We start from the raw sequence: 26,213 nt of genomic DNA on the forward strand, positions 1-26,213 counted from the left end.
TATCCAGATTAAAACTACAATGTTTAAGTAACAACAGATAATATTATAATTAAAATGAATTTTGAAACTTATAACAATAACGACAGAGGAGATAATTTATAGTTAAAATGTTTTTTTTAAATGAGTTAAACTCAGAGTTTTGTCATATTTTTTCTTTGAAAGACACTTTCAAGAAATAAGGATTTATATGGTTTTTTTAAAAAAAAAACACTTTCATAAATATAAGAGATGAATTTATATTTAAATTATTTTTAATATATATATGTGTGTGTGTGTATGATGAAGTTTTTGAAAGATGTATGAGACTATTTTCTGTTGTGCCCTGTTTTATAATTCAAAAATAAGAGTTTCAGTTTCAATGGTTTTTACCTCGTTTCAGCTTTTATCCTTTTAGTTTATTTTCGTTTATGAGATATCAAGAATCATTTTCAATATGGTAGAAAAAAATGTCAATATCTACTTTTCCTCCTATTGCCAAATATAAGATGGAAAGTGAACAATTGAAAAAAGAATAACAGAAGAATATACAATTTGACGAAGAAAAGAAAATTTGGTGAGATGTGTTTAGGGTTTTCAAATAGGATGATTTTTCATTGAAGGAGTGTAGTATATAAATAAAATAATGTAACTACTGAAAAAAAATATAAAATCTAATTATGTATATTCAATCTATATTCAATCAACTAATTATGTCGTGTAATAAGTAATTATATTATAAAATTTAATTATGTATATTCAATCAACTAATTATGTCATGTAATAAGTAATTATATGATATGATAATTGATATATAACTTTTTTAATAAATAAATTATATAATGAATAATAATATCGGACTGATATATTTCTTAATACTCTCTCAAGTTTGAGAGTGCAAATAAAGAACTCCCAGCTTGCTGATCCAAGCTAGGTCCACTATCCTGTTTCTTCACTGGCTAAGAAAGACAGAAAAGAGCACAAAGAACAGACACACAACAAAAATATAAAAGCTTCCAATAAAAATGAGAAAGATAGATATAAATCCACCTGAGGAAACTCCTGTTTCTTCAATGTAATGAACAACTGATCTTGTGGTTGGATATAATTTGTAAACAAAATTGGAAATACTTTTGAAATACAAAAAAGATCCCTGTAATTATATTCTAAAAGTTGCCCTGTTATACATCTTATAAAAACCCATTAAAGTATCACAAGATATAATGAACAATAAACAAACCCTTCAATCTAGCAAGCATTGCAGCCATTTTTTGTGTTTTCTTTCTGTAAGTTGTCGCAAGACTTGAAGTCTTACGAAACTTACAACACACAGATTTTGCATAACTCCTACAGAGTTTCCACCATACCTAACCAATAGAAAAGTAAAGTCAAATATGCTTTTTTTCGGCTTAGCAAGTTATTGCTTGACAACAATGGCCTTAATGTAATTAAAATGTTGAGCATTAACATAAATAACAGAATAGAATTAAACTCTTCTTCCATTAACTAATAAAAAAATTTCACCATGACATATGCAATAAAGGTACACAGTACTGTAATCATCAGGTGCAACATATGTACCAGATCTTAGTCATATAAGCTTAAACATACAAGAATTGTTGATATCACTATCTTTTTAATGACGAGTTTTCCACCCTTGGGAGTCTTTATAACATTTGTTCTTAATTTTTCCTCAACAAGTAACACCAGGAATTTTTTTATTTTAAGGAAATAAAAATGAATAAATTGGGTAATAGTGATCATGATAGGAAAGTAAGCCATGGCTTTCACTACATCTTTCTTCTCAAGGATACCTACATCTTATATGTGAGTGAGGGAAAGTCTCTTGAAATTCAGTAGGGACCTCACCATATCCAGATATCAATGAGAGCCTGAAGATTGACATGTTAAGCATAATTATGGAACAATGACATCTCAACAAGGGATGAGAGCCTGTCAACATCAATGACCATAGCTCCTCTGTATTCCCTGCACAGTTGGCTAGAGCCATCCTCTTGATGTCTACATACATTTTTTGAGGACCGACCACAGAACAAGGACACACACTTGACTCGATTAAAATAACAGAAAAATAGCGGTAGAGCAAAAGAAAGCTAACTTTAATAAGAAGCAAAGATTACAATTTGCTACTTACTGCAAACAAGTTCCCAGGCACTGCAGTGAAGGGAGGCAGAAACATGACTGTGTTATTTGATATGTACAGATTTGTAATAGAGTTGCAAGATTTGTCAGATGAGAAGAGCAAGTGCAGATGATCAGTAATGTTTGAATCAACACCAAAAAGGAATCAAATCGAGGCTTCCAAATTTTGACACAATATACAATCCCCCATTCCATATCCTTTGGCCGCAAAAGGTAAAAAGAAATGATAAAGGAGGTGGGAATAGGCCAAAACCTGTAACCGTAAGAATCTTGTGCAGCAAAACTCACGGATCTTGGTAGAGACCAATAGTCAAAACAGAAAGTGAAGCACTACAACAAATCAAGAGACTAATGCGAGCACAATAAATATGCAGTAAAATTCTTAAAAGACAATTTACCATACATCTTCAATCTATCTAAACTAAACACAACAAGAGACTTTCACTTTAATGCAAAGGAAAGTCAATTACCTTTGAAGGATCATATTGATAATAAAAAAATATCAACAAAAATTGATTATATGGTAGATGAAACCCAAGAGTCAAAACTAAAAAGTACCATATAAAAAACCTAAAACTAAAAAAAACTAGGGATAGGACACAATTAAAAGTCCAACCATTTCTGATAATACTGGCAAGTTGTTGGGGATATAACACCATTGGGAGTACAAAATTTAATCCTAGGACAAACCCCACAAGGAATAGAAGCCATGGCACCAGCTTTAACATTGGTGCCCACCTTCTTCGCCAACCTAAAGCAAACTTCACCAGCAGGAACAGTTGAAAATTCCCCAAAGCCAGTGCTGTTCACCTCTTGTACCTTATTTTCCATAACCAAAACTTTCAAAATTTGTTCCACCTGTCCAGAACTGACTCCACCGGGAAAAACCTCACTCCCTAAGGTTCTAGTCCACTCCAGGATCGCATCCCGAGTGGCAACTTTTTTTCGGGAAATAAGCTTCAAGCAGACATCAGACAGAGCATCAATGAGCTGTGTGTCGAGCCTACCTTCAGTATACCACTCTCCACCAGTGATCTCCTTAGAGGGTTCGAATTCCATGGCCATCAACACCTTCTTGGATTTGTTTTGGATGTTTACAACCTCCTTGATAAGAGTCTTGGAGATTAGCAACTTGACGGATTTCTTCAACATGCTGTCAGGAATGTTAGTTTCTCTTTTGATATCCCCTTGCCATATCCCCATCTCCTTCTTCCCACGAATGATGTTGTAAACCGCCCTCTCCTCGTTTGTCATTGAGGCAGAGAGTGTCGAAGCCAGGTCTTGGCGCTTGCGTTTCGCTTGCAAAATGCTCATTGTTCCTAATGACGCTAAGTCTGAAAACTGTGCATACAAAACATTCAATTTACAAATATATGATCGTAAGTATCCATTGTAAGTATCCAATGATTGTGTTTTTGAATCAAAAGTCTCATAGATCAAGAAAATAGAACCTAAACATGATACCACAACATACCTTGAATGGTGATCACAATGCCGACACTGATAGAGACCGCGTAACCTGAAACCCCCTTTATTTTCTGGTCACTGCAGTGCACGGTTACCCTAATCTGAGATCTAACTGTTAGTATTTTATTTAGATAATGTATGGATAGTGGAAAACTTATTAATAAATTTTAAAAAATATACAATACAGAAAAATTAAATAAATTGAAGAAAGTTTTAAAATTCACAACTTATACGAGAATTCTCTAAAAAAAATAGCACATTTGTTATAAAATTGTTAATCAATTTTTATACTTTCATTCACATCTCCCACTCCTGGGCATAAAATTGAGAAGTTGCAGTATTGAAAGGTTGAAATAATTAGTTGGTTATTATTAAATGTTATTTCAAACACAACATAAGCGTACCAGCAACAGAAAAAGAAGAAAAGAAAGACAGTTAAAACTATTCTTCACTTGAAATTCCTCCAGAGAGTCTGAGATGAAATACATACAAAGATGATGCGCCAAGGGGACAAACATAACTTCATAGTTATTGACCATCCCAAAACCAAAAACACAACACCTTTCAAAGAGAATTGACAGCAAAGAGTAGGTAGATATGAAGTAACAAAAAGAAATCGAATAAAATAAAATAAAATAAATCACACAACCAGCTTCTGGAGCGGAGAAGAGAAATTAATGTCCGCACAAAACCCTAGGCATTGCAATCAATCCCGTAAAGGTAAAATGCGAGACTCGAAGAAGATCGAGACAACATGATATGATCGAAAATGGAGAGAGAGAGTGGGGTCCAACCTGAGGCAGAGCACGGAGGTCAGGGTGGTAGAGACTGCTGTTGGAGAAGGGCTTGCTGCATCGGAGTTTGTTGTTGCTGCTGTTGTTGTTTCAGCCAATGATTCTGCCTTTTTCTCTTCTCTTTTTCGTGTTCGAAGAAATTTTTCAGGGAAAACGAGTTTCTATGGAGATTATGGTTGAAAGGCCTCTTAGAGAGCACAGGCCTCAGAAAAACCAGAGACTACTCCATTCGCATCCACCACTACTTACATATACTATATGACTGTATATAAAATAATAAAATATGTCTATAACATTAATAAAGGATTTTTCCTTTTCTATAGACAAATTTTATTATAAAAATATTGATATTTTTTTTAATTTAATAATATCTTTTATTTCATAATTATCTGTATATATTATTTGATAATTTTTTTAATAATTTGTTTTTTCAAATTAAGCTCGCATCTAATAGGGACTTAATAAACAGTCCACAAAGGGGAGGGTACTCAGGGAATACAGAATATGACAATTCAATAACCACTATTGGACCTTCTGCTTCATCAGGATATTTCCCTTTTTTTCTTCCTGCATCCCACAATTTTTTAAATCCCAAAACTAACCTTTACCTTTTATTTGAAATCGGGATCTTGGAGTGTGTTACGGATTCATCAATCTCAAAATGAAGATGAGAGAGTGTTCTGTAAGCAATGTTTGCATAAATTGTTGATTTTTGGATTGTTAAATCCGAAAGCTTAATTTCTATTATAGATTGGTGAATTCAAAATATATTTTTTTTCAATTATGAATTTCTAAATCTGAAATGGATATTTTGAATTATAGATTGATGAATCAGAATAGTTTTTTTAATTATAGATGTTTCGTATTTTTTATTTTGAATTAACACTGTCGTTCATTTTCTCTTTACGCAACATTGAGGTGGAAGAAAAATGTAGGGATGCTGGAAAAAACTGCTACAGATTAATCGGTCTTTTGGCAGGAAAAGCTGAAATTGACTTAGGTTAATTCTCAATATGGACATCATAACAAATTGTCATTTCGCCATTACTTTCTGTTTTGGTTAAAGTTTCGTACAATTTAACATTAAAATCTTCAGATATAAACTGAGATAAAACTTTCCTACTGTTTTATTTCAAATAATTTCCTTTAATTTTTACATAAAATTTGCCTGGTTGACAATGAAAAAAAAAGTTGAAACAAAAACAATCCTTATTGATAGATTACCATCATAATTTTCAACTTCATTGATTCATAAACTGCTCCTTTAGAACAGCTGTAAATTAAAATATGTATCAATTCTTCATATTTTTTTTCCAGGTAAATCAACTTACAACTACCACCATGATTGTGCAATGAAATATTTAATAAATATATAACAGGCTCTATAGACAGGATGATATTGATGACAACCATCGCATAGTAACACCCAAATGGGTGAGAAGAAAAATGTCAGGACAGAGAATCCCTCTTAAAATCATAAACACTCATCACTACTAAGTAGAAAACCGCATACATGATACAAACCCATACAAATGTTTGCTCATAATTATCTAATATGGTAGAAGGTGTAAAGTACCAAACCACCGTGAAGTGAAAAAGTAAAAAGTAAAACCTCCTAGAGTTTAACAGGAATCCATGTGCAGCAGGCAGGATATATATATAGATAGTTGCACTAAATCACATGAAGAGAAGCGCGGTGTGTTACTGGTAGTACATCATTTGCTGTGCAGCTGCAACATTCTGGAACCCACCATCATATATTGCCTGGCTGGCTCCAATGGCTGCTGCTTGTTTAAGAGGATGTTGCCCTTGGGGATGCATCAAGGCATGCACGCTCCCCATCTTACTTATTGCTAGCTGTCGCTCGTACACCATAAGATCGGTTGCAGACAGGCCAGGCAGAGATGTGGCAGCAGGTGGGGGAAGGGGATTTGAAGCAGTTCCAGGTGGAGTGGGCTTGCTCCCCCAAGAGCACTGTATTTAACATAATAACAATAGTCAGGGAGTGTTCGCAGGTAGAATGTTGAGATAGGAACTCAATTTAAGGTGAATTTAAAATTACTTGTTTGATATCAAACTCTGAAGAGTTCTTAAAATAACGAGGATTTTATAGAAATCCATTTCATGCAAAATTTCAAATAACATTTATAGTGACAGAAACTAAACTACTTTATGCAATAAAAGAATTTCAATAGCTTTATCCAAACTAATACTTTAGAAATAAAAGGAATTTACTTGAAGTAATTAAACTTCTGTGCATTTTAAATTCATTGAAAAGTTGAAATCTGTTATTCAAACACCATCAGATCGAAAATAAAATGAAGTATAAAATAAACAACTAAAAGAAATGAATAGGAGGGGACAAAAGGGTTCATAGGTAAAAAAGTAGCTTAAGCATCAAAGCTCCAAACAATTAACAAAATTACTATGCAAGAAACTACCATACACAACGGGGAAACGCCAGAACGGTATAAATGACAGTATTTGAAATTCAACTGTAGAAAAGGTCATATAAACCAACTAAAGATATTTTGCTTCTAAGTTCCAGATAGCCAATGAATACGTAACTATCAAATTCAGTGTCCAAACCACAATCTGGATTCTCTAACTCAATGGATTGGAGGTAACTTGTGTTGTGACAACTAAAAAAGAGAGGAAATCAAGCTAAACAATTCCCCCATCCATGTCTCTCTCCCAGTGACAAGAATTAATACAGCTTAGTATACAAAGCAAAGTTAGAGCCAGTAAAGTATGTCAATGATAAGAACCATGACCCACAACAAAGTATAGAAAAATTACACAGCAAGTAGCAACAGCATCAAAAGTTCAATGAGATTCACACCTTAATTTGTTTTCCAAGAAGAAGAGACTGGGCATTCCCCATCTGAATAGCCAGAGCTGCTTCAGCATGAGTACTGTACCTAACAAAACCAAAACCTTTATCACACTGGACACGAACCTCCTCTATCACTCCAGCTCCAAGAGAGTGGAAGTGTCGATGGAGATCAAGTTGAGTTACCTGTGGATCACCAGAGGTCGTAACGAATACAATAGCACCAGATATTGCTACAGTAATCAAACATGACAACGCACAAGTATACATGAAAATTTTGTTAAAGGAAACTAATTTGAAAGCTTCAATATTCTTACATTTATAACCTAACAGTCAAAAGAGATAAAGACAGTTCATAGAGGTAATCAGTGAAGTTTCGGCAATGCAAATATATTGGCAGTGACGTTCAAAATTATTGCCTTTGTAGCATAAATCATAATAAGCTCACAAACTTTTCTACCAAATGGTGTTTAATGAATTTGTACTGTTCTAAATAAAAAAAGACAAATAAAGTTTCTTACCTCGGAAGCAAGGTTACCCACATAAACCGTAGTATACTGAGGATTGTTCTCCGGAGCATCACTGTTAGATATGTCTTTACCATCTTCTGTACAAAATAGGAAAAACCATGTTGGTTAATTCATGCCTATTATAACATCAGTTGACAGGGAAAGCAGAACACTTCACATTACAAGCTTCCAAGACATGATAGTTGAATCAGGATACAAATTGTCAATTGGAAGACCTATTTTTCGAATCATTAATCGAATTGTATCATAGGTCTATTCATGTAACAAATAATTTAATAAAACATAATATCTATATGAATAAAAGACATAAAAACACATTTATATTTTAGTTTCTAAAACGTCTTATTTGGGAAAATATATCTATTTACATTTAATTTAATTAAAATATAAAACTTGATTATAGTGCATCTAAATTTGTTTTTTATTTTATTTTAGCATGTTTTGATTAAAAGAAATAAGAAAGTCTTATATGAATATGGGTCCAGTAATTAAAATTAAAAGTTAAAACAACTATGTTAACTGACAGCCTGAGCCCAAACACAAAAGTTAGTGAAAGTAAAAGATAAAAACACAGTACTGTGCTTTTTAAGATTAATCATGTTTGGATAGACAATTTCACAATTTCAAGGAAATTAAAATGCATTTAATTTAAATTGCTTGCAATTCGAATTGTTTCAATTTTCAAATGTTTTTGTTTAGATAAAACAAATCAAATTTATTAAATTTTAATTTTCTTATTTAAATAGAGGATTTCAATTACCACCAATATAAAAATATATTAACTATATTTAATAATTTGACAACATGTAGACCAAGGCAGAGTCTATGAAGCCTCAACCGAGAGTGAGTTGATGAGTATAAAGATAGGAGACATTGATTTGAAAGAGAATATAGAATCAAAATTTTAAATTCTTACTTTTTAAATAAAATCTGGATTTCTATAATTTTATGTAATCAATTTTTTTACATCAATTTCTAAATTTTCAATGTCTTTTGAAATTTTTTATGGAAAGGAAACAACATATTTCATCATGAACCATTTCAAAATCTCTATAAAATAAATTACCCTCTAAAATTTCTTCATTCAAACACACTATTAGGATTGTGAAAGGGTTCGTCTCTCTTCTCTAACCATTAACCAGAAGCACAGTCATAAGAGCAGGACAGTGAACTGCAGCACTGAAGCTGTAGATCTGGAGTGCGTGGTCAGGGTCAGATGCAACACAATGACCTTTGAGGAGCGACAAGATCCAAGTTTGCAACTAACTACTATGAGTGTGGCGGGATTTCCAGCTCCAAAGGTTATCTTTGTGATTTTGGCTTTCAAAATCACAGCTCCAGAAGCCACAATAGCAAGAAACGGCATGATGGTCACTGGAGGTCAAGGCATTGTGACCCACAATACAAGAATCAGGCTATTCAACAGAAAATCGTGATTCTTATGATTCTTAGACCAATTCATGCTATTCACTTTGTGATACATGTACAGAAACAATTTGTTAAATGATTCGTATTGCCAGCTTCATGAACTGTACAATAATAACTACCATGTTATAGGATTAAATGTAAAAAGGTTGCAACAAAATGTTAGAAATCACCCAGCCAGGTCCACCCTCTAATCAAGAATTGTAGAAGCTAAAAATAAAATATTTAAATTCAACCATCTCTATCATTGTTTCATGAAATACATTATACTGACCAGATGAAGCATTTGTTAGTTCCACCACGCTTTTTGCATCTGAGTTTTGCTTCTCTTCAATACCACCAGCACCTTTTGTTGCCCAGTTACATCGTATTTGTCTACTTCCAAGCCATTTACCTGAAAGCATCCTAAATTGTGATTGGACCAATACAGGAAACACAGGTGCATAAGAAAGAACACGTGAGTTTGTGACTCGTTCAATTACAGAATGCATATACTCATAAGAGGTAGTTCTCAAAATTCTATTAGCCAATTTTCCATCTTGATTGTAAAATACAAAAAGAACACTAAAAGTCTGATTAAAAAAAAAAAGAACACTAAAAGTCAACAAACCAATTCTTGCAAAAGAACCTAAATGCACAATTCCTTGTTGTAACATCAATTTTTGCATCAATTGGTATTGTAATATGAAAAAATATCTGAATTAAAAGTGGTTCAGATATAAGGTTGTTAAGCCAATAAAAAAATTCTTACCGGTCAAATCATTTATAGCACCTTGTGCATCCTACAAAAAATTAGAAAAGTACTACGTCAAAACCATCATAAGGAGCCTTGTTACACCAAAAATTAATATTTTTAAAACCAAAATTGGACCTGTTGACTACGAAATGAAACAAATCCAAATCCTCTTGAACGCCCAGTCTTCTGATCCCACATAACCCTTGCATCTCTGGAGCCACCAAAAAGAAATAATTGATGATCCATGCTAAGTTACCATCGCACTTGTAAAAATATCATGTGATGATTTTTTTTTCCATTTCGGATGGATATAGATTGGTTAAAAATCCAAATACATAAAGAGGATGACTGTTTTACTAAGAAATCATGTGTGAAACTTACGAACAGCTAGAGTAGACAGAAAAGCATGCAAACAGTGTAGCATCAGTAACCTCTGGACTTAGATCACCAACAAAAATGTTGTAATGACCTGCAAATTAAAAGAACATGGTATATAAGAGCAAAAAGATCCCAAAGGATTGGACTTAGTTTGAACATTAATATCAATTCATTTTACTTAAATCTGAACCAACCTGATGTGTCCTCTCGCTGACCACTAGCATACGCCCAATTAACTTTGATAGGCTGGCCAAATCTGCAAAACATTGAATTAAATTTTGAATGCAAATTGAAATCAGTTTAAGACGTACAGAACAACACTTACAAATGCCTTCCATTGAGAGATAATATGGCAAGAGCAGCAGATCTGCGATCAAAGTAATGAATGAATCCATATGATGACTGCAAAACAAAGACACCAGACGTTAAATATAAAGCTCCATTTTCTGCTAGTATTTAAAATTCAAAATAACTAAGTTAGAAAATATACCTTCTCCTTTCTGATAAGTTTACAACCTTCAACTGGGCCAGTACCAGCAAAAACTTCTTGCAGAAGCGGTTCAGTTACCTGTGTATGGATATTCCCGACATACCTGCATTTTCTCAAAGATAAGGAAGCTACAAATTAAAAGAAAGGATGAAAAGATACAACTACGGAACAAGTAATTAATTTTAGTCATAGAATAAACAAAAAAATTAACATATAAGTAGTTTTGGCACACTAAAATTGTTTTTAAGCATTCCAAAATATCTACTGAAGTAAAATATAAAATACCAGCAACTCAAATGCATTTAACACCGATCATTATTTGAAAAGGAGTAAATAGAAGATTGACGTAGCCTACGATTGTTTGAATGCAATCATGAAACAAACAAAAATGGGATATAAAGTAAAAGGAAAAAAAAAATTGTCTAGACAAACACTCACACACTGCGGCAAGTACTTGGATCAAAACCAGGAGGCAGATTTCCACTTGGAATTGGTTCAATCTGCAAAATGAAGAAGTGAAAAAGGAAAGAAAGGAAAAGGTGGGCAAATCAAGAGAGACAAGTTGTATTGCATCTACCAATACAGAAGTATGAAAAAACATTTATGGGAATGAAGAAATCATGTAGCCCAACTAATACCAAAAAATTGCATACATGAGTTAATTGCTAAGCCCGAAAAATGCTAATGAGAATGTTTTCAAAGCTACCCAAACCACTCAGAATACATAGCAAAATACAAATTAATACCAAAGCAGTAAGGAAAAAAAAAACGAATAACTAGATCTAGTTTTATATTCTAGAAACACCTAAACGAAATCAGACAGTAAACTCCATTGGCCAGACTATTCAGATTCCTTTCCCAAATAAACTTTCGATAAAATCATACTTCCTCTGGCCTTTTATATAAGAAACATATAGATGCAATTTTTTGTCCAAATTATAAGAACCATAGACCCATTTTCAAATGTATTAATTGTTAATTTTATTTTATACACTTGATTTGTTGTGAATTCTCTTAACAATTTACGTCCCATCACACTTATTGTTTGAAAAACATCCCTTCAATTACAAGTATAGTCATTAAATATATAACCACCAATTCATTCTGAGTATTCCTAAAATAAAATTTAAAACTGTGAATAATTAAAATTAACGAACTTGACTATATTAATCAGTTTAATGAATTAATTATTTGTTTCTAGCCTGTAAAACGGCAGGTAATACTGTTAATAACATGGCAAGCTTGCACGCCTTAACTCTATTTATGTGGATGTTTAGATAGTCCTTTCCCACAAAATTGAGAAGTTGCAGTATTAAAGATTGAAATATATTGTTGATTCCGTTTTGAATGTTATTCCAAACACAACCTAAAACCAGGTAGAAGGAACTCCAACAGAAAAAGGAAGAAAAGAAAGACAGTTCAAATTATTCTTCCCTCGAAATTCCTAAAGTATAAGATGACACATGGGTCATTACTCATTACTACAAGGCTTGGTTCTCAGTCACTACAAAGAGGCCTAAGCGCCATGGGGACAAACATAATCACCGACACAAATAAAATCCTTTAAACATAATTTCATACTCATTGACAACCGCAAAAACAAAAGCACAACATTGTTTTAATAACATTGTTCAACTAGAAGCCTTTCAAAGAGAATTGCAACCCAAAATTTCCATTTCCCTCAACACACGCTTCTGTTGATTTGGACAGACTAATGCAATGCAAAACCCTCCTCGCACAGCAGCAGGCAAACCAAATAACTCCACAATTCGGTTTATCCACAAGACCCAACACAGCAATGGGTAGATATCAAGTAAAAAAAAACGAAGAAACTAAAACAAAATGAACCACACAACCAGCTTCTGGAATGGATAAGAGAAATTAATGTCTGCAATAAAACCCTAGGCATTGCAATCAACACGGTAAAGGTAAAATGCGAGACTCAAAGATCGAGACAACATGATATGATCAAAGTAATGATCGGAAATGGAGATAGAGAGAGAGAGGGGTCCAACCTGAGGTGGAGCAAGGAGGCCAGGGTGGTAGAGAGACTGTTGTTGGAGAAGAGCTTGCTGCATCAGAGCTTGTTGTTGTTGTTGTTGCTGCTGTTGTTTCAGCCTATGATTCTGCATTTTCCTCTTCTTCTCTTTTCTCCGAAGAAATTTTTCCGGGAAAATGGGTTTTCGGTGGAGATTAGGGTTCAAAGGGTCCCAAACTATGGCCCCTCACAGAGCACAGGCCTCAGAAAAAAAACCAGAGGACTCTACTCGATTCCCATCCACCACTATTTATATACCGTCATTCTTTTCTTTTCGATTATATATTAAATAATAAAGTATATAATAATAAAAAAATAATAATAAAATAAGAGAGAGAAGTGTTTACACACTTTTTTTTAGTAAACAGTCACTTTTATTTGGATAAATTTGATCATTAAAATTAAAAATTTAAATTTTAAAAAATGTAATAAATTTTGGAATTGATGGAACATAGTTTTCTTTTTTTGCAAATTAGTCTCTTGGTAATGCTTTTTCCCTTATTTTTTTAATACAGCATGCTTAATATGAAATTATTAAAATATTAAATTATTTTACTAAAATTTGTTTATTAATATGAAATTATTAAAATATTAAATTATTTTAATAAAAGTATAGAACTACAAACATGTTTTTAAAAAAATATTATTTTTGTTTGTAAAGGTGTAAATAGACAATAACTTAGTCTTTGAAAGTATAAAACTTTGATTTAGTCTCTAAATATTTAAAAATTGTGACATTTAAGTCTTTATAAATATCTAATTTTATATTTTTGTTATGTTTTTAATTTTAATAATTACTAAATGTTCTTATTAATTAAAGACTTTTTTTTCCCCTAGTGTATAAATTTTTATAACAACTATTTTGCTCTTCCTAGTACTGACTATCTGTTCTAAAAATTCTTAGAACAAACTTTCTGAAATTTTTAAACATGATTTCAATAATACAATTTTTTTAATATGATTTTGGGAACAGAATTTTCGGAATATGATTTCTATTTTGAAAATAAATTTTTGTGAACATATGAAACGCATTCAGCAACTAGTTTTCCAAAAAAAAACAAATATTAAACAAGTTTACACGTAATTTTTTTAATTTTATAAAACTATTTTTATACAACAAATTTTCTAAACACACTTTCAAAAATGAATTTTGAAAATAAATTTTATAAAATATATATAATAATGAACTTTCTAGAATAAGTTTTTTCTGAAAGAAACTCTCTTTCTTATTTTTTTAGATATGGTGTAATAGTGGAAGGTTTTACGTTTTTTATTGTTAGTATGAAAGTGAAGTTAGTAACAATAGAGTGCAAAAATAAAAAATCTTAATCAAATTGAGACTGAAGGGCTCTTCTATTCACTCTCTGGGTTTTTCTACCTGCATCCCTACATTATTTTTTCTGCACCCCTACATTCTTCTTCGAAATTACAATTTTCAGTTTTAGGTGATTATAAAATAGAAGTTTCATAAAAGAAAAAAAATGTTTTCATTATAGAGGTTCTTTAAACAAAGGATGTTCCCATAATAAAAAAATCTGAAGACAAAAGATCATTCTAAAATATTTCAAAACATTTTTTTTTATCTTCAAATTGATAAATTCGGAATTCATAAAATATGTTATTGGAAAATATGTTTCAAATATTTTAGAAAGAATAATTTAAAAATCATTTTTAAAAGGAATAAAACAACCTTCTTAATTACTTTTATTAAATAAATAAATTATTTTTATTCTATTAAAAAATAAAATTTGTTCACTATGTAAGAAAGTTATCAAAACATCCCTTTATATAATGATCTTTTCATTCTAACTAACGTTTCCTCTTCTTTAAAAACATCTTTATCTCAAAAAAAAAAATATCTTATATCATATTAAAATAGTTTTTATCCTCTTAAGTCATAACTCTAAGTGTTTAAAATGTTTTCAAAATCACATTATACTTTTTATTGCATTTTGAAAATAATTGTATGGAATCCTCTACATATTAGTGTTTCTAGTTTAGAATATTACACTCTAAAAATAAAATGTTCCCAAATCTCTTGAAAGATCGTTCATATCATCATTTAGAGTTACAAAACATCAGTTATAAAAATTGAGAATATAATTGTTTAAATTATGGATACTACATATAGTTGAAAGATTATGATTTTGATGACTACATTATTATAAATAAAATTGTTTCTACCGAAGATGGGTGAGTGTAATTCAGTGAAAAATGTGTGTTTATCGGGTAATGAGCTTTCACTTGGTCATTGATGAAAATGGGAGGACCATCTGCAAAATATTCTTGATACTTAGTAAGAGCACAAAGATAGTAATAAATTCTTAATAGAGAGACAAGGGTAAAGGTATAGAATAGAGTTTAGTATCCTCTTACTGAGAGAGTCATCACCTATTTATAGGTCTTGTTAGATTCATACAATTAATAAAAGCATTGAATAATTATCATGAGATATAAATGGATTTTATAATAATAACTATAACTGCTAGTAACCTATAATAAAATTATGGTTTGATTTATGTGTCTTAAATATAATATTAAGCAAACATTTATTCTCTGAATGTACTTGATCGTAATTGAGGTTATGTACATAAGTCCCCCTAGCTCAGAATCCAAGTTGGACTCCTTTGGATTTGGTTTTTATATATGCTTGTGACATAGAAAGAAAGTCACATTACTTTTGTTTTCCAATGGGGTTGGAACTAAGGGAACAATTATTTTTCTTATCGGTTGATCGGTCTATCTCTACTCTCTCTTTTCTCGGAATAACTTCACAACTCTCTCTTTACACTCTTCGATGCTCGGTACAATTAATGTATGATGATGAAATACCTTATTCTTGAAATTTGTGACTATTTTTATGATTACGATTAACCCTTGTTATTGGGTCAGATTAGGGTTTTGGATCATGGTTAAAAATTATTACCTAAAACCTAATCATTATTTGGTCTTGCTCATCTTCTGACAAACTTAATGAATTTGGTTGTGTCATTGATTATGATCCGATGACGAGACTTCCACCTATCGTTCGAACTAGATCGATACAACTTTTTTTTTTCTAAACATTATACATATGATTAATGATTTTGGTTATTTAGAATTTCAAAATATGGGTCATTGATTTAAATGGTATTGGAGCATAATAGCATAACCTTCCAATGAAACAAACAAAAAACCAATTGTCTCCTTTGTCCAAACTGAATGATTGTGTGTTTATATGAACATGATGTGATTTTACACCATCAACACCTACCATTAGGCCATTAGCCACCTCCAAAGGTCAAAATTGCAATTGTCATTCTTCTTCTTTTCACAATTATATTCACTGTCCAAATTCAAATTCATGTCTGCTACTCCCCCACCAAAAAATTCTGTTTTGTGTACAACCATATCTTTAATTTATTTTATTTTATTCATTTGATCCACAAATTGTTTTCCCAATGTCAACTCACATGTTTCATTGATAGTACTCCCTTGTTTTATGTGAAAACAAAAAAATTTAGTGAAGTGTCTTCAATTATATTATATATATATATATATATTTTAAATTACATTTATTTATTAAAATATCTTTAATATTATTTTACTTTATTTATTTTTGTAGTTATTTTATAATTATATTTATTTAGTAAGATTTTTATTTTTTTTATCAGCATTTATTTAGTAAGATGTTTCTAACTTCATAAATTTATTTAATAATTATCATTATGTGGTGGAGTATTTGTAACCCATCTTACTTAATATACAAATATATATTTATTGTTAATATTTATGGTTATTTTTGGTTTAAATAAATGTTTTTTTAAACCTTTATTTAAAAAATATTATTATTATTAAATATAATTTTTTCCTAATAATTATTATAATAAATATTCAAAATTTGATGAAAGCGTAGTTAGATTTTTATTTTAGAAATTTAAATAAATAAATATTATTTAAGATTAAATAATATTATGCTATTTAGTTAACTATATCAAGACACATTCATCCCAAGTGCCACCTACAACATTAAATCAAATACTTTTAATAGAAAATAAAATGGTAAAGGTGATTATTATGTATTCTTTTACTTTTGATGTGAAATTATTTTATATGGTATTTATTCTCACTTCTTTATTTTTTTATATGATAAAAATATCAATCAATTTAAACAAATTGAAACCCTAACTTTTCAAACTCATTATACACCGTTATTAATGAATTATGTATCCATCAAAATAAAGAAATATTTTATAAAATCTGTTTGTTAATTTCCCCACCATTTTTTCTTTTTTTATTAATAACATTTTTTCTACTTTTTTTCTCATTTACTTTTTTTTCTCTTTTTTTCTCCACTCTTTATTTCACATCTAATGCTTGCTAATATAGTACCAAAAAGAAAACTCCAATGCAAAAATAGCATTATTAAAATAAGAAAGACGTGAAATGAATTGTACAATAAATTATTACAACAGTGTTTAGCGTTTGTAAGCAATAGGAAGATTTTTTGTGGTCAAAAGTGGACCCTTGTGAACGTTTCTTCTTCGAAAGTTAATCAAATATCATTTTTATTGTTTTTTTATTATATGGAATTATTTCAATTTATTTTCATTTACATTGTATTTTTAGTTTGACTCTTAGGTCATAGTTATAGCAGTACCCACCATAATTATAAAACCAATAAGCTTAGAACTAAATTAAAACTATACAATATAAATGGATAAAAATTTATTATATATCATCTAAATTTCTTAATAACTTTCAGCTGATTTTTCCTTTATTGAGGTGAGAGAAACAATGATTATTTTATATTACATGGATCTAAAATATCTATTTATTGTGATGATCACAAATCTTTATTGAAAAATACGATTAACTACTTTTAATAAATAAATAATCTCAATCTTGTTTTGTATTTAAAAATTCACTTAAACTTTAAGCTTAAAAAAAACAAGTGAGTTTTCTTGTTTATTTTTATTTTTTTAAAAATTCTAAAATATTGGAATCACTAATTACAGTTTCTGTAAAATAAAATAAAATAATTTTAGTTTTAATTTGTATACAAATTCTTTGGTTCTACCATTTCAAATAGTATATATGGCATTAATAATAAGACAAATTATGCCAAATTATTTATTTAATAAAATACATTTAGAATTAAAAAATTCAAATTGAGTTACTACGTCAAATATAATTCCATATCAGGAGTCAACCCTAATGATTGTCTATATATGTTTTATTTTGGAGCACCGATCTTTAAAGCCATCAATACTTCAGTTAAAATAATTAATCTCTTAACGATGTTATCTCTCAAATAAATAATTTTAAAAGGTACAAATTTTCTTACAAAAATTAAACAAAAACTCATTTATTTAATAAAATACATTTAGAATTAAAAAATTCAAATTGAGTTAGTACGTCAAATATAATTTCATATCATTCAGGAGTCAAGCCTAATAACTGTCTACATACGTTTTTCTCTGGAGCACCGATCTTTAAAGCCATCAATACTTCAGTTACAATAATTAATCTTAACGATGTTATCTCTCAAACTTAAGATCGAAACAGTAACACTTAGTATAGTTAGTATACGACGAAAAAAGTTTGGAAAATCCTCCTCTCTACAAAAGTTGTATTTAGAAAAATTGAAAAAAAAAAAGTAGAGATGCAAAAATAGGAGAATAAATAAAAGTGATTGGGGGTAGGTGCCTAACAATAATAGTATATGAAAGGAGCTTGGTCCCTAGAGTACCATACCCTAACAAGAGCATAGGAAAATGGGGAATAGGTTACTATGTTAGTGCTGTTCTCATTCCATCGCAATAGCGACAAACACAACCACTTGCATTTTTCTAAGTCGGTGTCTATGCTCATTTTTCACGTTGCAATATTTTCTATTATTACTACCTGTCACTTCAATCCACTAACTTCATTTCCACCACACACTTTTCTTCTTTCTCCCTTCTTCACACCATACCTACCTTTTTTCTCACCCAAACACTCATCAAGTATATACATTCAAATAAAAATAAATAATGTTGCTTTATTTTTACTTTTCATACAAAATTAAATAATTAAATATATTTTATGTCCTTCTATCTTCACACAAAATTGATTTACATCACCTTTAAACTTTAAACATCTTAAATTATTATAATTTTTTTTTATCAACTGTAAACAATAAACAATAAATAAATGTGAACCGCTTAAGGGGTGACTCAACCCTAATACAAGACACACAACCTTTAATTTTTTTCCACTCGTCACGTTCTCACCAACACCTAAAAATACTACCACTTAACTAATTTCGAAAAAGAACTGTTCACGACACACACATATATCCAAACAGGATTTCATGTCATTATCCTCATACAGACCAAAAAATCAATACAACAATCAAAAAAGACAAGACGAAATGATGTAACCTAAGATTATGCATTTAGTTGCACAAAGGCAAACACTTCAAATACATCCTAAACCATAAATTATTATAGTAAACAATCTATTAGAATTAATCATTTTTAACTGATAAACGTAAAAAATATTATAATAAATCTACGCTGAACATTTATTTATTAAAAAAAAAATTGATAAAAACTTGTTTCAATAGTTTTTTATTATAAATACTAAAAGTTTAAAGTTTATATTATAAAAAAAATCAAATTCGTGTTATAATACACAAAAAAATATATTTAATCCAAAATAAAATTATTTTTTCAAAAATCAATACATAAATAAGCAAGAAAGCAATACATAGATAGGGAGATTGTCTTGACTGTCCAAAAATATTATTGAATTAATTAACATGGACTGTGGAGTGTATAATTTTCACCCGTGAGTCATGATGAATTGCGATGATAATCTCAAAATAAATTAAAAAATAGAAAGCAAGGGAAGAGAGTGAACAAATCAAGATTTTCACCCGTGAGATACAACAACACATGAAATTATGCAGACGAATTCATGAGCAGGTGTAAAAACGACTCTGTGATGATAAAAAGTGATCAAAATCATGCACTCAGTGACTTTAAACTTTCTTAAGCTAACCAATCTGAGTAATAAAATTATAAAATTTATCTCTGGTTTGGTCCACAGAAGAAGGACCTAATTGATTAAATATTATAATAATACATACGTACAGATATATATATATATATATATAAACTATATGATAAATTCGTATGAAGGCCACAGCAATCTTCGAAAGGCCTACAATGATGTAGTTAGGAGCTTTTGGTTGACCAGAGCCTGTATATCCTAAGTTCGTGAAGAGCTAAACACCTACAAGTTAAGGTCAAACTGTTTAGAACACTGATCTTCAGGTTCACCCCCTGAACTGCTTCCCTCTGCTTTCTGGTTGTTCATTTGGTAAGGCCCTCTTGCAATAACCCTGCACAATTTCAAGATTCAACAATTATTATCAACATAGAAAGCTATAAAAAGAATCACCCAGATGAATAAAGGGTGTAATTTGTAGTTTTCCAAGGTTCTTGTCAAAGAATCAGTAACATAACATCTCCCTCTCTTCCAAAACAAGTTCTTTTTTTCATACATAAGACCTTGTTTAAGAGATACAAGTTGAACTCCACCCAGAAGAAAGATACATTAACAATACTTTGAAATAAAAACTTTATACTTTCACTTCTTTAACCAATATCTATATCCCCCTCCATAAGGCACATATCAGCATTTTCTGTGATTAAAAGTAGCAGACAGAAAACGGCTAAGTTACCTTTCTTTTCTTTTCTCAAGAAATTTTAGAAGTGAAGCTCTTCTTGGATATCTCATATCTGTTTTGACAGAAGAAGTTGTAACTAGAATTAGTGGTTAATTTGGTATGTAATTTGCTTTGTTCACATGACAGATAGGGTTCATTAAGATATTGCATTAAATACCTGAACCAACTCCTTGGCTTCCTAGCTTAGGGGTTTCTGAGGTGTTTGTTTGTGGCACTTTGGCCTCAGCCAATTCTTTAGTAGTAACCGGACCACTAGGGGGAGTTTCTTCGGCGCCGGAAGTGTCCGACGCCAGCTTGGTGGCCAACTCCATGACCTCTGTTGCCTTCTCAGGAGGAAAAGCATCAAAGACCAACATTTTTCCAGCATAGAATATTGTCATTTGAGGAGATTCAGGAACCGATGAGCTACTGCAAAAGAATCATAATGGGAACATTATCAATACATGAACCTCATCAAATTTGGGAGATGTGATGAAGTGATAATGATGTAACATACACACATGTACATAAATTAAACAGATCTAGGTACAAAAGGGGATAAAGGGTTAAATTTTCAACTGCATGAAGTCTAGTTATAATATAAGGGTCCTAAAACTTCAAGCTGCTTATACTTGTTTTTCATAAAAAGCAAATATTCTGTATGAGTATGACAGAGACCCTCATCAACTAGAGACGATTTAGATCCTCACAAATGTTGGTTCAGTTTTGCTTGGCATACCCTTCAAGATATAAAAGGTAACACCATTCTTCCAAGATATGGATATACGGGTAATTTCACAAGGCTCAGGCTTTGAACATCACCTAAACTATTCCTCAGAAAATTAAAAAAGACCCACTTGTTTACCCCAACCTTTCTTGGCTTCGAATTCAGAAAGAAAGAAAAAAAATAACAGAAAAATTGCAACACACACCTAAGATTAGACTTCTTAATGCAGGGGTTTTCCACAAGCTGGGGAAGAAAATCCATGGCAGAAGCGCTTAGTTTCAAAGCCCCATCTGAGTTTTGCAGGCTGCCAAACAAATCCTTCGTACTCGCTGGAATTTTCAAATCCAAACAAACAGCACCCCCATCAGAAATTCTCATCACAAGCAATTTCACACACTTTCTACATATTTCTACGCAATTAAGCTAAAAAAAATCCGATACCAAACCACCAATTGTGAGACACACAACCTACCCACAACAAAAATTGGTTGGGAAACGCATGACGTGACAAAAACTTAGTGACCAAGGCTGATAAAAATAGTAGCAAACCAAGATTCCATGAGGAACAGAGATTATACCTTTAGGTTCCATTTTCCCAACCATTCCAAGGGTGGAGTCACCAGAAGCTCGTTTCTCCTTCAAGAACTGGCTCAAGAGGCTGCAAGTCTGAGAAAAAGAGGATTTTTCCGGTGCCTTGCCGGACCTCCGGGCTTCCGACACGGTGTTGGAGAAACTTGACATTTTGAAGAGATGCCCACCAAGAAATTTCCACGGCAAAACCTGTGAAAGTGGATGAATCTTTGTAAAAATGATCTCTTTGGTGGTGGGTGATCCTTGTTCAGTTCATAGTTGAAAGGAAGAGGTTTGAGAATATAGATGGGGTTGGCAGTTTTCCAAGCATGTTCCTTGAATCTGCTAAGGTCTGAGAAAGAGGGTGAGACCATGTGGTCTTTATCTTCCTAATTATTATTTTAAATTAAAAATTCAAAATATATAATAATAATAATAATAGTCATGATAATTTACTCTTTTGTTTGAAGCACGTGTTTTTTGTGGGGGAAAAACATGGATTTGTTCAGTGTTTAAGTCTCTCTTGGCTTTAAACTAACTGGTTTTGGAAAAGTCTATCCTAACCTAAGAGAGAGAGAAATGTAACACTTTCCCATTTAATTTCTTTGTCTTCTAGTTTTTTTAAGAGGATTTTTTTTACTTCATATAATTAATACAATTATTGATTAATTTTTTAATAATTATGTTAAAAGTATTTATTGATATATAACTTTTTTATTAAGTGACTTCCATCTCTCTTCCTTAATCATCTTATTAAAATTAAAAAATATTTTTTAAAAAGCTTGAAATTTCTTCTATATTAATATTTTTCAAAACTAATCCCGTAAATTATATTAATGGCTTATATATTTTTCTTTTCACTAAACACAGTTCAATTTAAGTTCTTTTTTAAAAAATAGATAAACTATGCAACCAAAATATCTTCCATCAAATGATAAAACTAATCAATCCCACTAATTTATTATTGAAATCAAAGAAACAATATATTCAAAGATATTTTTGTGAAAAAAATTAATGTTAACGAAATTTTATTACTTAGATCTTAAACTAAACTTCTAATTTGAACCTTGTAATAAGAATCACGGTAGTGTGTTTTTTATAAGTGACTATTTTGATCACTACATATGTAAATTCATGACAATTTAATTTATCAAAAAACGAAATTTTAATTCAATATCTGAATATATAAAATATGTTAATAGTTATATCTTATTTTGCAACTTATCCTAAATTAATTATTGAACTTTACATATTAATCTCAGTGTAGTTCTCAAATAATACAACTTAATGTTAAATTAATGTTTAGAAATTATAGTTTGATGATAAAATGGTCTTATAAAACTTATCATCATAATAATTATTATAGCATTCACAACTTCAGATATTTAATTATAATTTGTATTTCGAAAAAATAAATAAGCCTGACCCATCCAAAGACTTAAAAATATCATTTCCTCTGTAATTTTTTATAGAACTCGAATGTATTATTATGAAACAATTTTTAATTTACTTAAATAAAATTATTGTGAAATTTAATTTTGATTTAAATTTTGAAGTTAAAAAAATTTAAAAAAAAATCATAATCATTACAAGAAAGTAATTAGTTGCTATAACAATTAAATTAAAAATATTTTAAAGACTAAAAAATTCTTTTATTTTTAAGTTAGTTTCTAAATTCAATCATGCAAAGGAATGTACATTTTATAAAATATCAATAAAACAATTAAACATAATTTATCTTCAAGCATAACACCTATTTTATAATAGATGAGTTATATATGAAATATTTTGTATAACAATAATAACTAATAAAATAATGAATAAGGTAACATAGATTATGCTACCGAATAACAAAGGCGAGAAGTGTTTAGTACAACATAATATTAATTTTTGAAAGGAAAAGGAAAACAAAACAATGAAAGGAAAAGGTTTATTATGGAAAGGTATAAGAAACCAACAAAGGAAAGCCAAAGTACTAAATTTATAGTTACTACAATAAATTTATTAAATAGTACATTAGTTATTATATTAATAAATTAGATATTATTTTAGATATTTTAAAATTATTAATATTTAAAGTAATTTTTATTATTAATAAAAATTTATAAAATAATTTATAAATTGGTATCTAAATTAGTAATCAATGTTTTATTTACTAATATTTTAGATTATAAATTAACTTCAATTAGTTTTTGGAGACTAACTTATAATTTAAGATACTAGTAGATAAAATTTTGATAGTTAATAGTTAGATACTAATTTAAAAATTACTTTATAAATTTTTAATTATTTTGATATCTAAGATTAGTTATAATTTGATGATTTTTTTTATTAAGTTAATGATATTTAATTGAATTTTGTAATGAGTATTTTTATAGTTGATTTGAACTGGAAAAAATAGTTATTGAGAACTGATGTTATTAGTTTGAAAAGATAATTAAAATCATAAAAGAATGACACATGAGAAACCTCCCATCTCCTCTCAATATATATATTATGACTAATATCATCAAAATCAACCATAGTTAGGTTTAATTTGAAGCCTACAATATCAGTATTTTTCTTCTTCTAAATATTTACATATAAATTGTTTGTAAAACACAATAATAACTTTCAAAAAAAAATCATTAAACAAAAATTAATTTAGGAGACCAAAATAATTAGTTATTAATTAACTAAATTAAAGACTATTTCATAAACTAAAAAAGTATAAGTATCTAAAGTAGTTTATATTATTAATAAAAATTTATAAATTAATTTATAAATTGATATCTAATTATTATCTATTTATTAGTTTATATTTTAAATCAGTCTCTACTAGTCTTTTAGAGACTAATTTAGAATATAAAATATTAGTAGCTAAAACATTGGTAACTAATTTAAATATCAATTTAAAAATTATTTTATAAATTTTTATTAATGATAGAAACCATCATAGCAAAGTTTCTTCTAATCTGTACAATATTATCTAATTTAATCAATATAGTAACTAATTATTTTTTGTCTTTTAATTTTAATAATTATTTAATAATTTTTTTGTAGTAATATTTATACTACATATTTAACACTATTGATTTACAACATAATTTCTGAAGTTGAAGTTTTGTCGTAGATATTTATGAAGAAGTAAATATATAGATATGACTTAGAATTTTATGGTATTTTGAATGAATCTAAATATTTGTAATAAGAAAATAAAGATGAAAGAAAAATCCATCTAATTAAACCTCTCCAAATTTTATAATAATTGCACTCCAATCCCAATTTTTTAAGTAAATTTTTATTATGTTATTTAGAATATACTATTTTAGTCTTCTAACATTCCATTCAATTTTATACTTAGATTACAGGTCATTTTGAATTACCTTTCATTGATGAGATCTTTTGTTGAAAGAAGGATTTAATTTTTAACTATTAAACATTTTTTTAAATGCCAAAAGAACAATGCAAAATCTTTACGATCATATGCTTTGTGGAAAAGTCAGATTAAAAGTTTTTTAGAAAAAGTTGAGATAGTTTTAAATTATTGTCCTTATCAATTTTTTTTTCTATTTTCTTGTAAGTAGCTGATTTGTTTATCTAAATTGTCTAGGTAGTTTTTGTCGGAAGTTTTGTTTGGTATACAAGAAAAAAAGATTCGAAAGTGGCCATTAAAATGGTCTTTAGTACATTATACTGTTATTTCTTAATGCAAAAATGTTATTCATATGCAAGTTGTTACCATCAAAACTAGTTTAGTCCCGACAAGTAAACATGGTTATGATATGATGTCAAACAAACTAATTCTTGTAGTACTGTCTCCGTGAAAATGTTTAGAAAAAAAAAAAAAAAGTTTGAGTAAAAGAGAAATAATAATTAATTTTTATTTTTTTTTCGTCCGTTTATCGTAAATAAAATATGTCACGTGTAAGACGAGTTTAAATTGAATAGTGGCTGGGATTGTTTCTGCAATTTAAAACCATGTCTACAACCGTACGCATATAATAAATAATAAAGGTTTTAAATAAATTATCAACACAAAGCTATCTTACGCCACAATTATTTTTTAATTGTTATTTTTTATGAAAAAATAATTTCATGTATTATATTTTTGGAGTTACACAAAGAAGGAGATTTAAATTAGTGGACTCGGTCAGAATTTTTTTATTTTGAGAAAAAATAAATTATAAAAGAAAAAGAAGGATAAACAATAAAAGTTTAATTATTTTGTTAAATAACAAATATTTTGAAAATTATGCGGTATAATTAATTTGATAAAATAAATACTAATAAAATAAGTACGGATATATTTTATAAAAGTAATTTATTTTCTAAACGAGTACTATTTATCCGGATGTAGATATACCTAATTACAAGAAAATAATAGCAAAAAATAAGAAAAAAATTTGAA

At 29.5% G+C, this 26,213-nt stretch overlaps 3 protein-coding genes across 4 annotated transcripts; all 3 read right to left on the reverse strand.

The window, feature by feature from the left end:
* Positions 1-2,624: 2,624 nt before the first annotated feature.
* LOC137818951 (uncharacterized) lies at positions 2,625-4,670 on the reverse strand. Its single transcript, XM_068622617.1, has 3 exons — positions 4,401-4,670; positions 3,614-3,707; positions 2,625-3,480 (listed from the first exon to the last, which is right to left on the reverse strand). The coding sequence occupies exon 3, from the start codon at positions 3,451-3,453 to the stop codon at positions 2,743-2,745; it is 711 nt and encodes a 236-aa protein (XP_068478718.1). The 5' UTR covers positions 3,454-3,480; positions 3,614-3,707; positions 4,401-4,670; the 3' UTR covers positions 2,625-2,742.
* A 1,129-nt stretch (positions 4,671-5,799) lies between these two features.
* Positions 5,800-13,092, reverse strand: LOC137819700 (oligouridylate-binding protein 1C-like). Of its 2 annotated transcripts, none has more exons than XM_068623618.1 (12): positions 12,808-13,092; positions 11,231-11,292; positions 10,793-10,895; positions 10,628-10,704; positions 10,497-10,558; positions 10,306-10,393; positions 10,060-10,135; positions 9,940-9,970; positions 9,463-9,582; positions 7,755-7,840; positions 7,243-7,419; positions 5,800-6,374 (listed from the first exon to the last, which is right to left on the reverse strand). In XM_068623618.1, exons 1-12 carry the CDS (start codon positions 12,922-12,924, stop codon positions 6,102-6,104), a joined length of 1,272 nt encoding a protein of 423 aa, XP_068479719.1. In that variant the 5' UTR covers positions 12,925-13,092; the 3' UTR covers positions 5,800-6,101. The 2 variants fall into 2 exon arrangements, with proteins under 2 accessions (XP_068479719.1, XP_068479720.1); XM_068623619.1 differs by having other exon boundaries at positions 7,755-7,837; positions 12,808-13,084.
* Positions 13,093-19,831: 6,739 nt separating this feature from the next.
* Positions 19,832-22,221, reverse strand: LOC137818145 (jasmonate ZIM domain-containing protein 1-like). Its single transcript, XM_068621398.1, has 5 exons — positions 21,832-22,221; positions 21,459-21,582; positions 20,705-20,955; positions 20,542-20,599; positions 19,832-20,199 (listed from the first exon to the last, which is right to left on the reverse strand). The coding sequence occupies exons 1-5, from the start codon at positions 21,992-21,994 to the stop codon at positions 20,091-20,093; spliced, it is 705 nt and encodes a 234-aa protein (XP_068477499.1). The 5' UTR covers positions 21,995-22,221; the 3' UTR covers positions 19,832-20,090.
* Positions 22,222-26,213: the final 3,992 nt, after the last annotated feature.

Source organism: Phaseolus vulgaris, chromosome 10 (assembly GCF_000499845.2).
Source record: "Phaseolus vulgaris cultivar G19833 chromosome 10, P. vulgaris v2.0, whole genome shotgun sequence".
Classification (NCBI taxonomy): Eukaryota; Viridiplantae; Streptophyta; class Magnoliopsida; order Fabales; family Fabaceae; genus Phaseolus; species Phaseolus vulgaris.

Bases quoted from the DNA above. Each gene is read 5' to 3' on its own strand.
- LOC137818951 (XM_068622617.1), bottom strand. From the start codon at position 3,453: ATGAGCATTTTGCAAGCGAAACGCAAGCGCCAAGACCTGGCTTCGACA.
- LOC137819700 (XM_068623618.1), bottom strand. From the start codon at position 12,924: ATGCAGAATCATAGGCTGAAACAACAGCAGCAACAACAACAACAACAA. The intron at 10,705-10,792 runs GTATATTTTCTA...TTTGTTTTGCAG, and splicing joins AACTTATCAGAAAGGAGAAG to TCATCATATGGATTCATTCA. The intron at 7,841-9,462 runs GTCAGTATAATG...TATTTTGTACAG, and splicing joins ACTAACAAATGCTTCATCTG to AAGATGGTAAAGACATATCT.
- LOC137818145 (XM_068621398.1), bottom strand. From the start codon at position 21,994: ATGTCAAGTTTCTCCAACACCGTGTCGGAAGCCCGGAGGTCCGGCAAG. The intron at 21,583-21,831 runs GTATAATCTCTG...TGAAAATTCCAG, and splicing joins TGGGAAAATGGAACCTAAAG to CGAGTACGAAGGATTTGTTT. The intron at 20,956-21,458 runs GTGTGTGTTGCA...ATTCTTTTGCAG, and splicing joins ATTAAGAAGTCTAATCTTAG to TAGCTCATCGGTTCCTGAAT.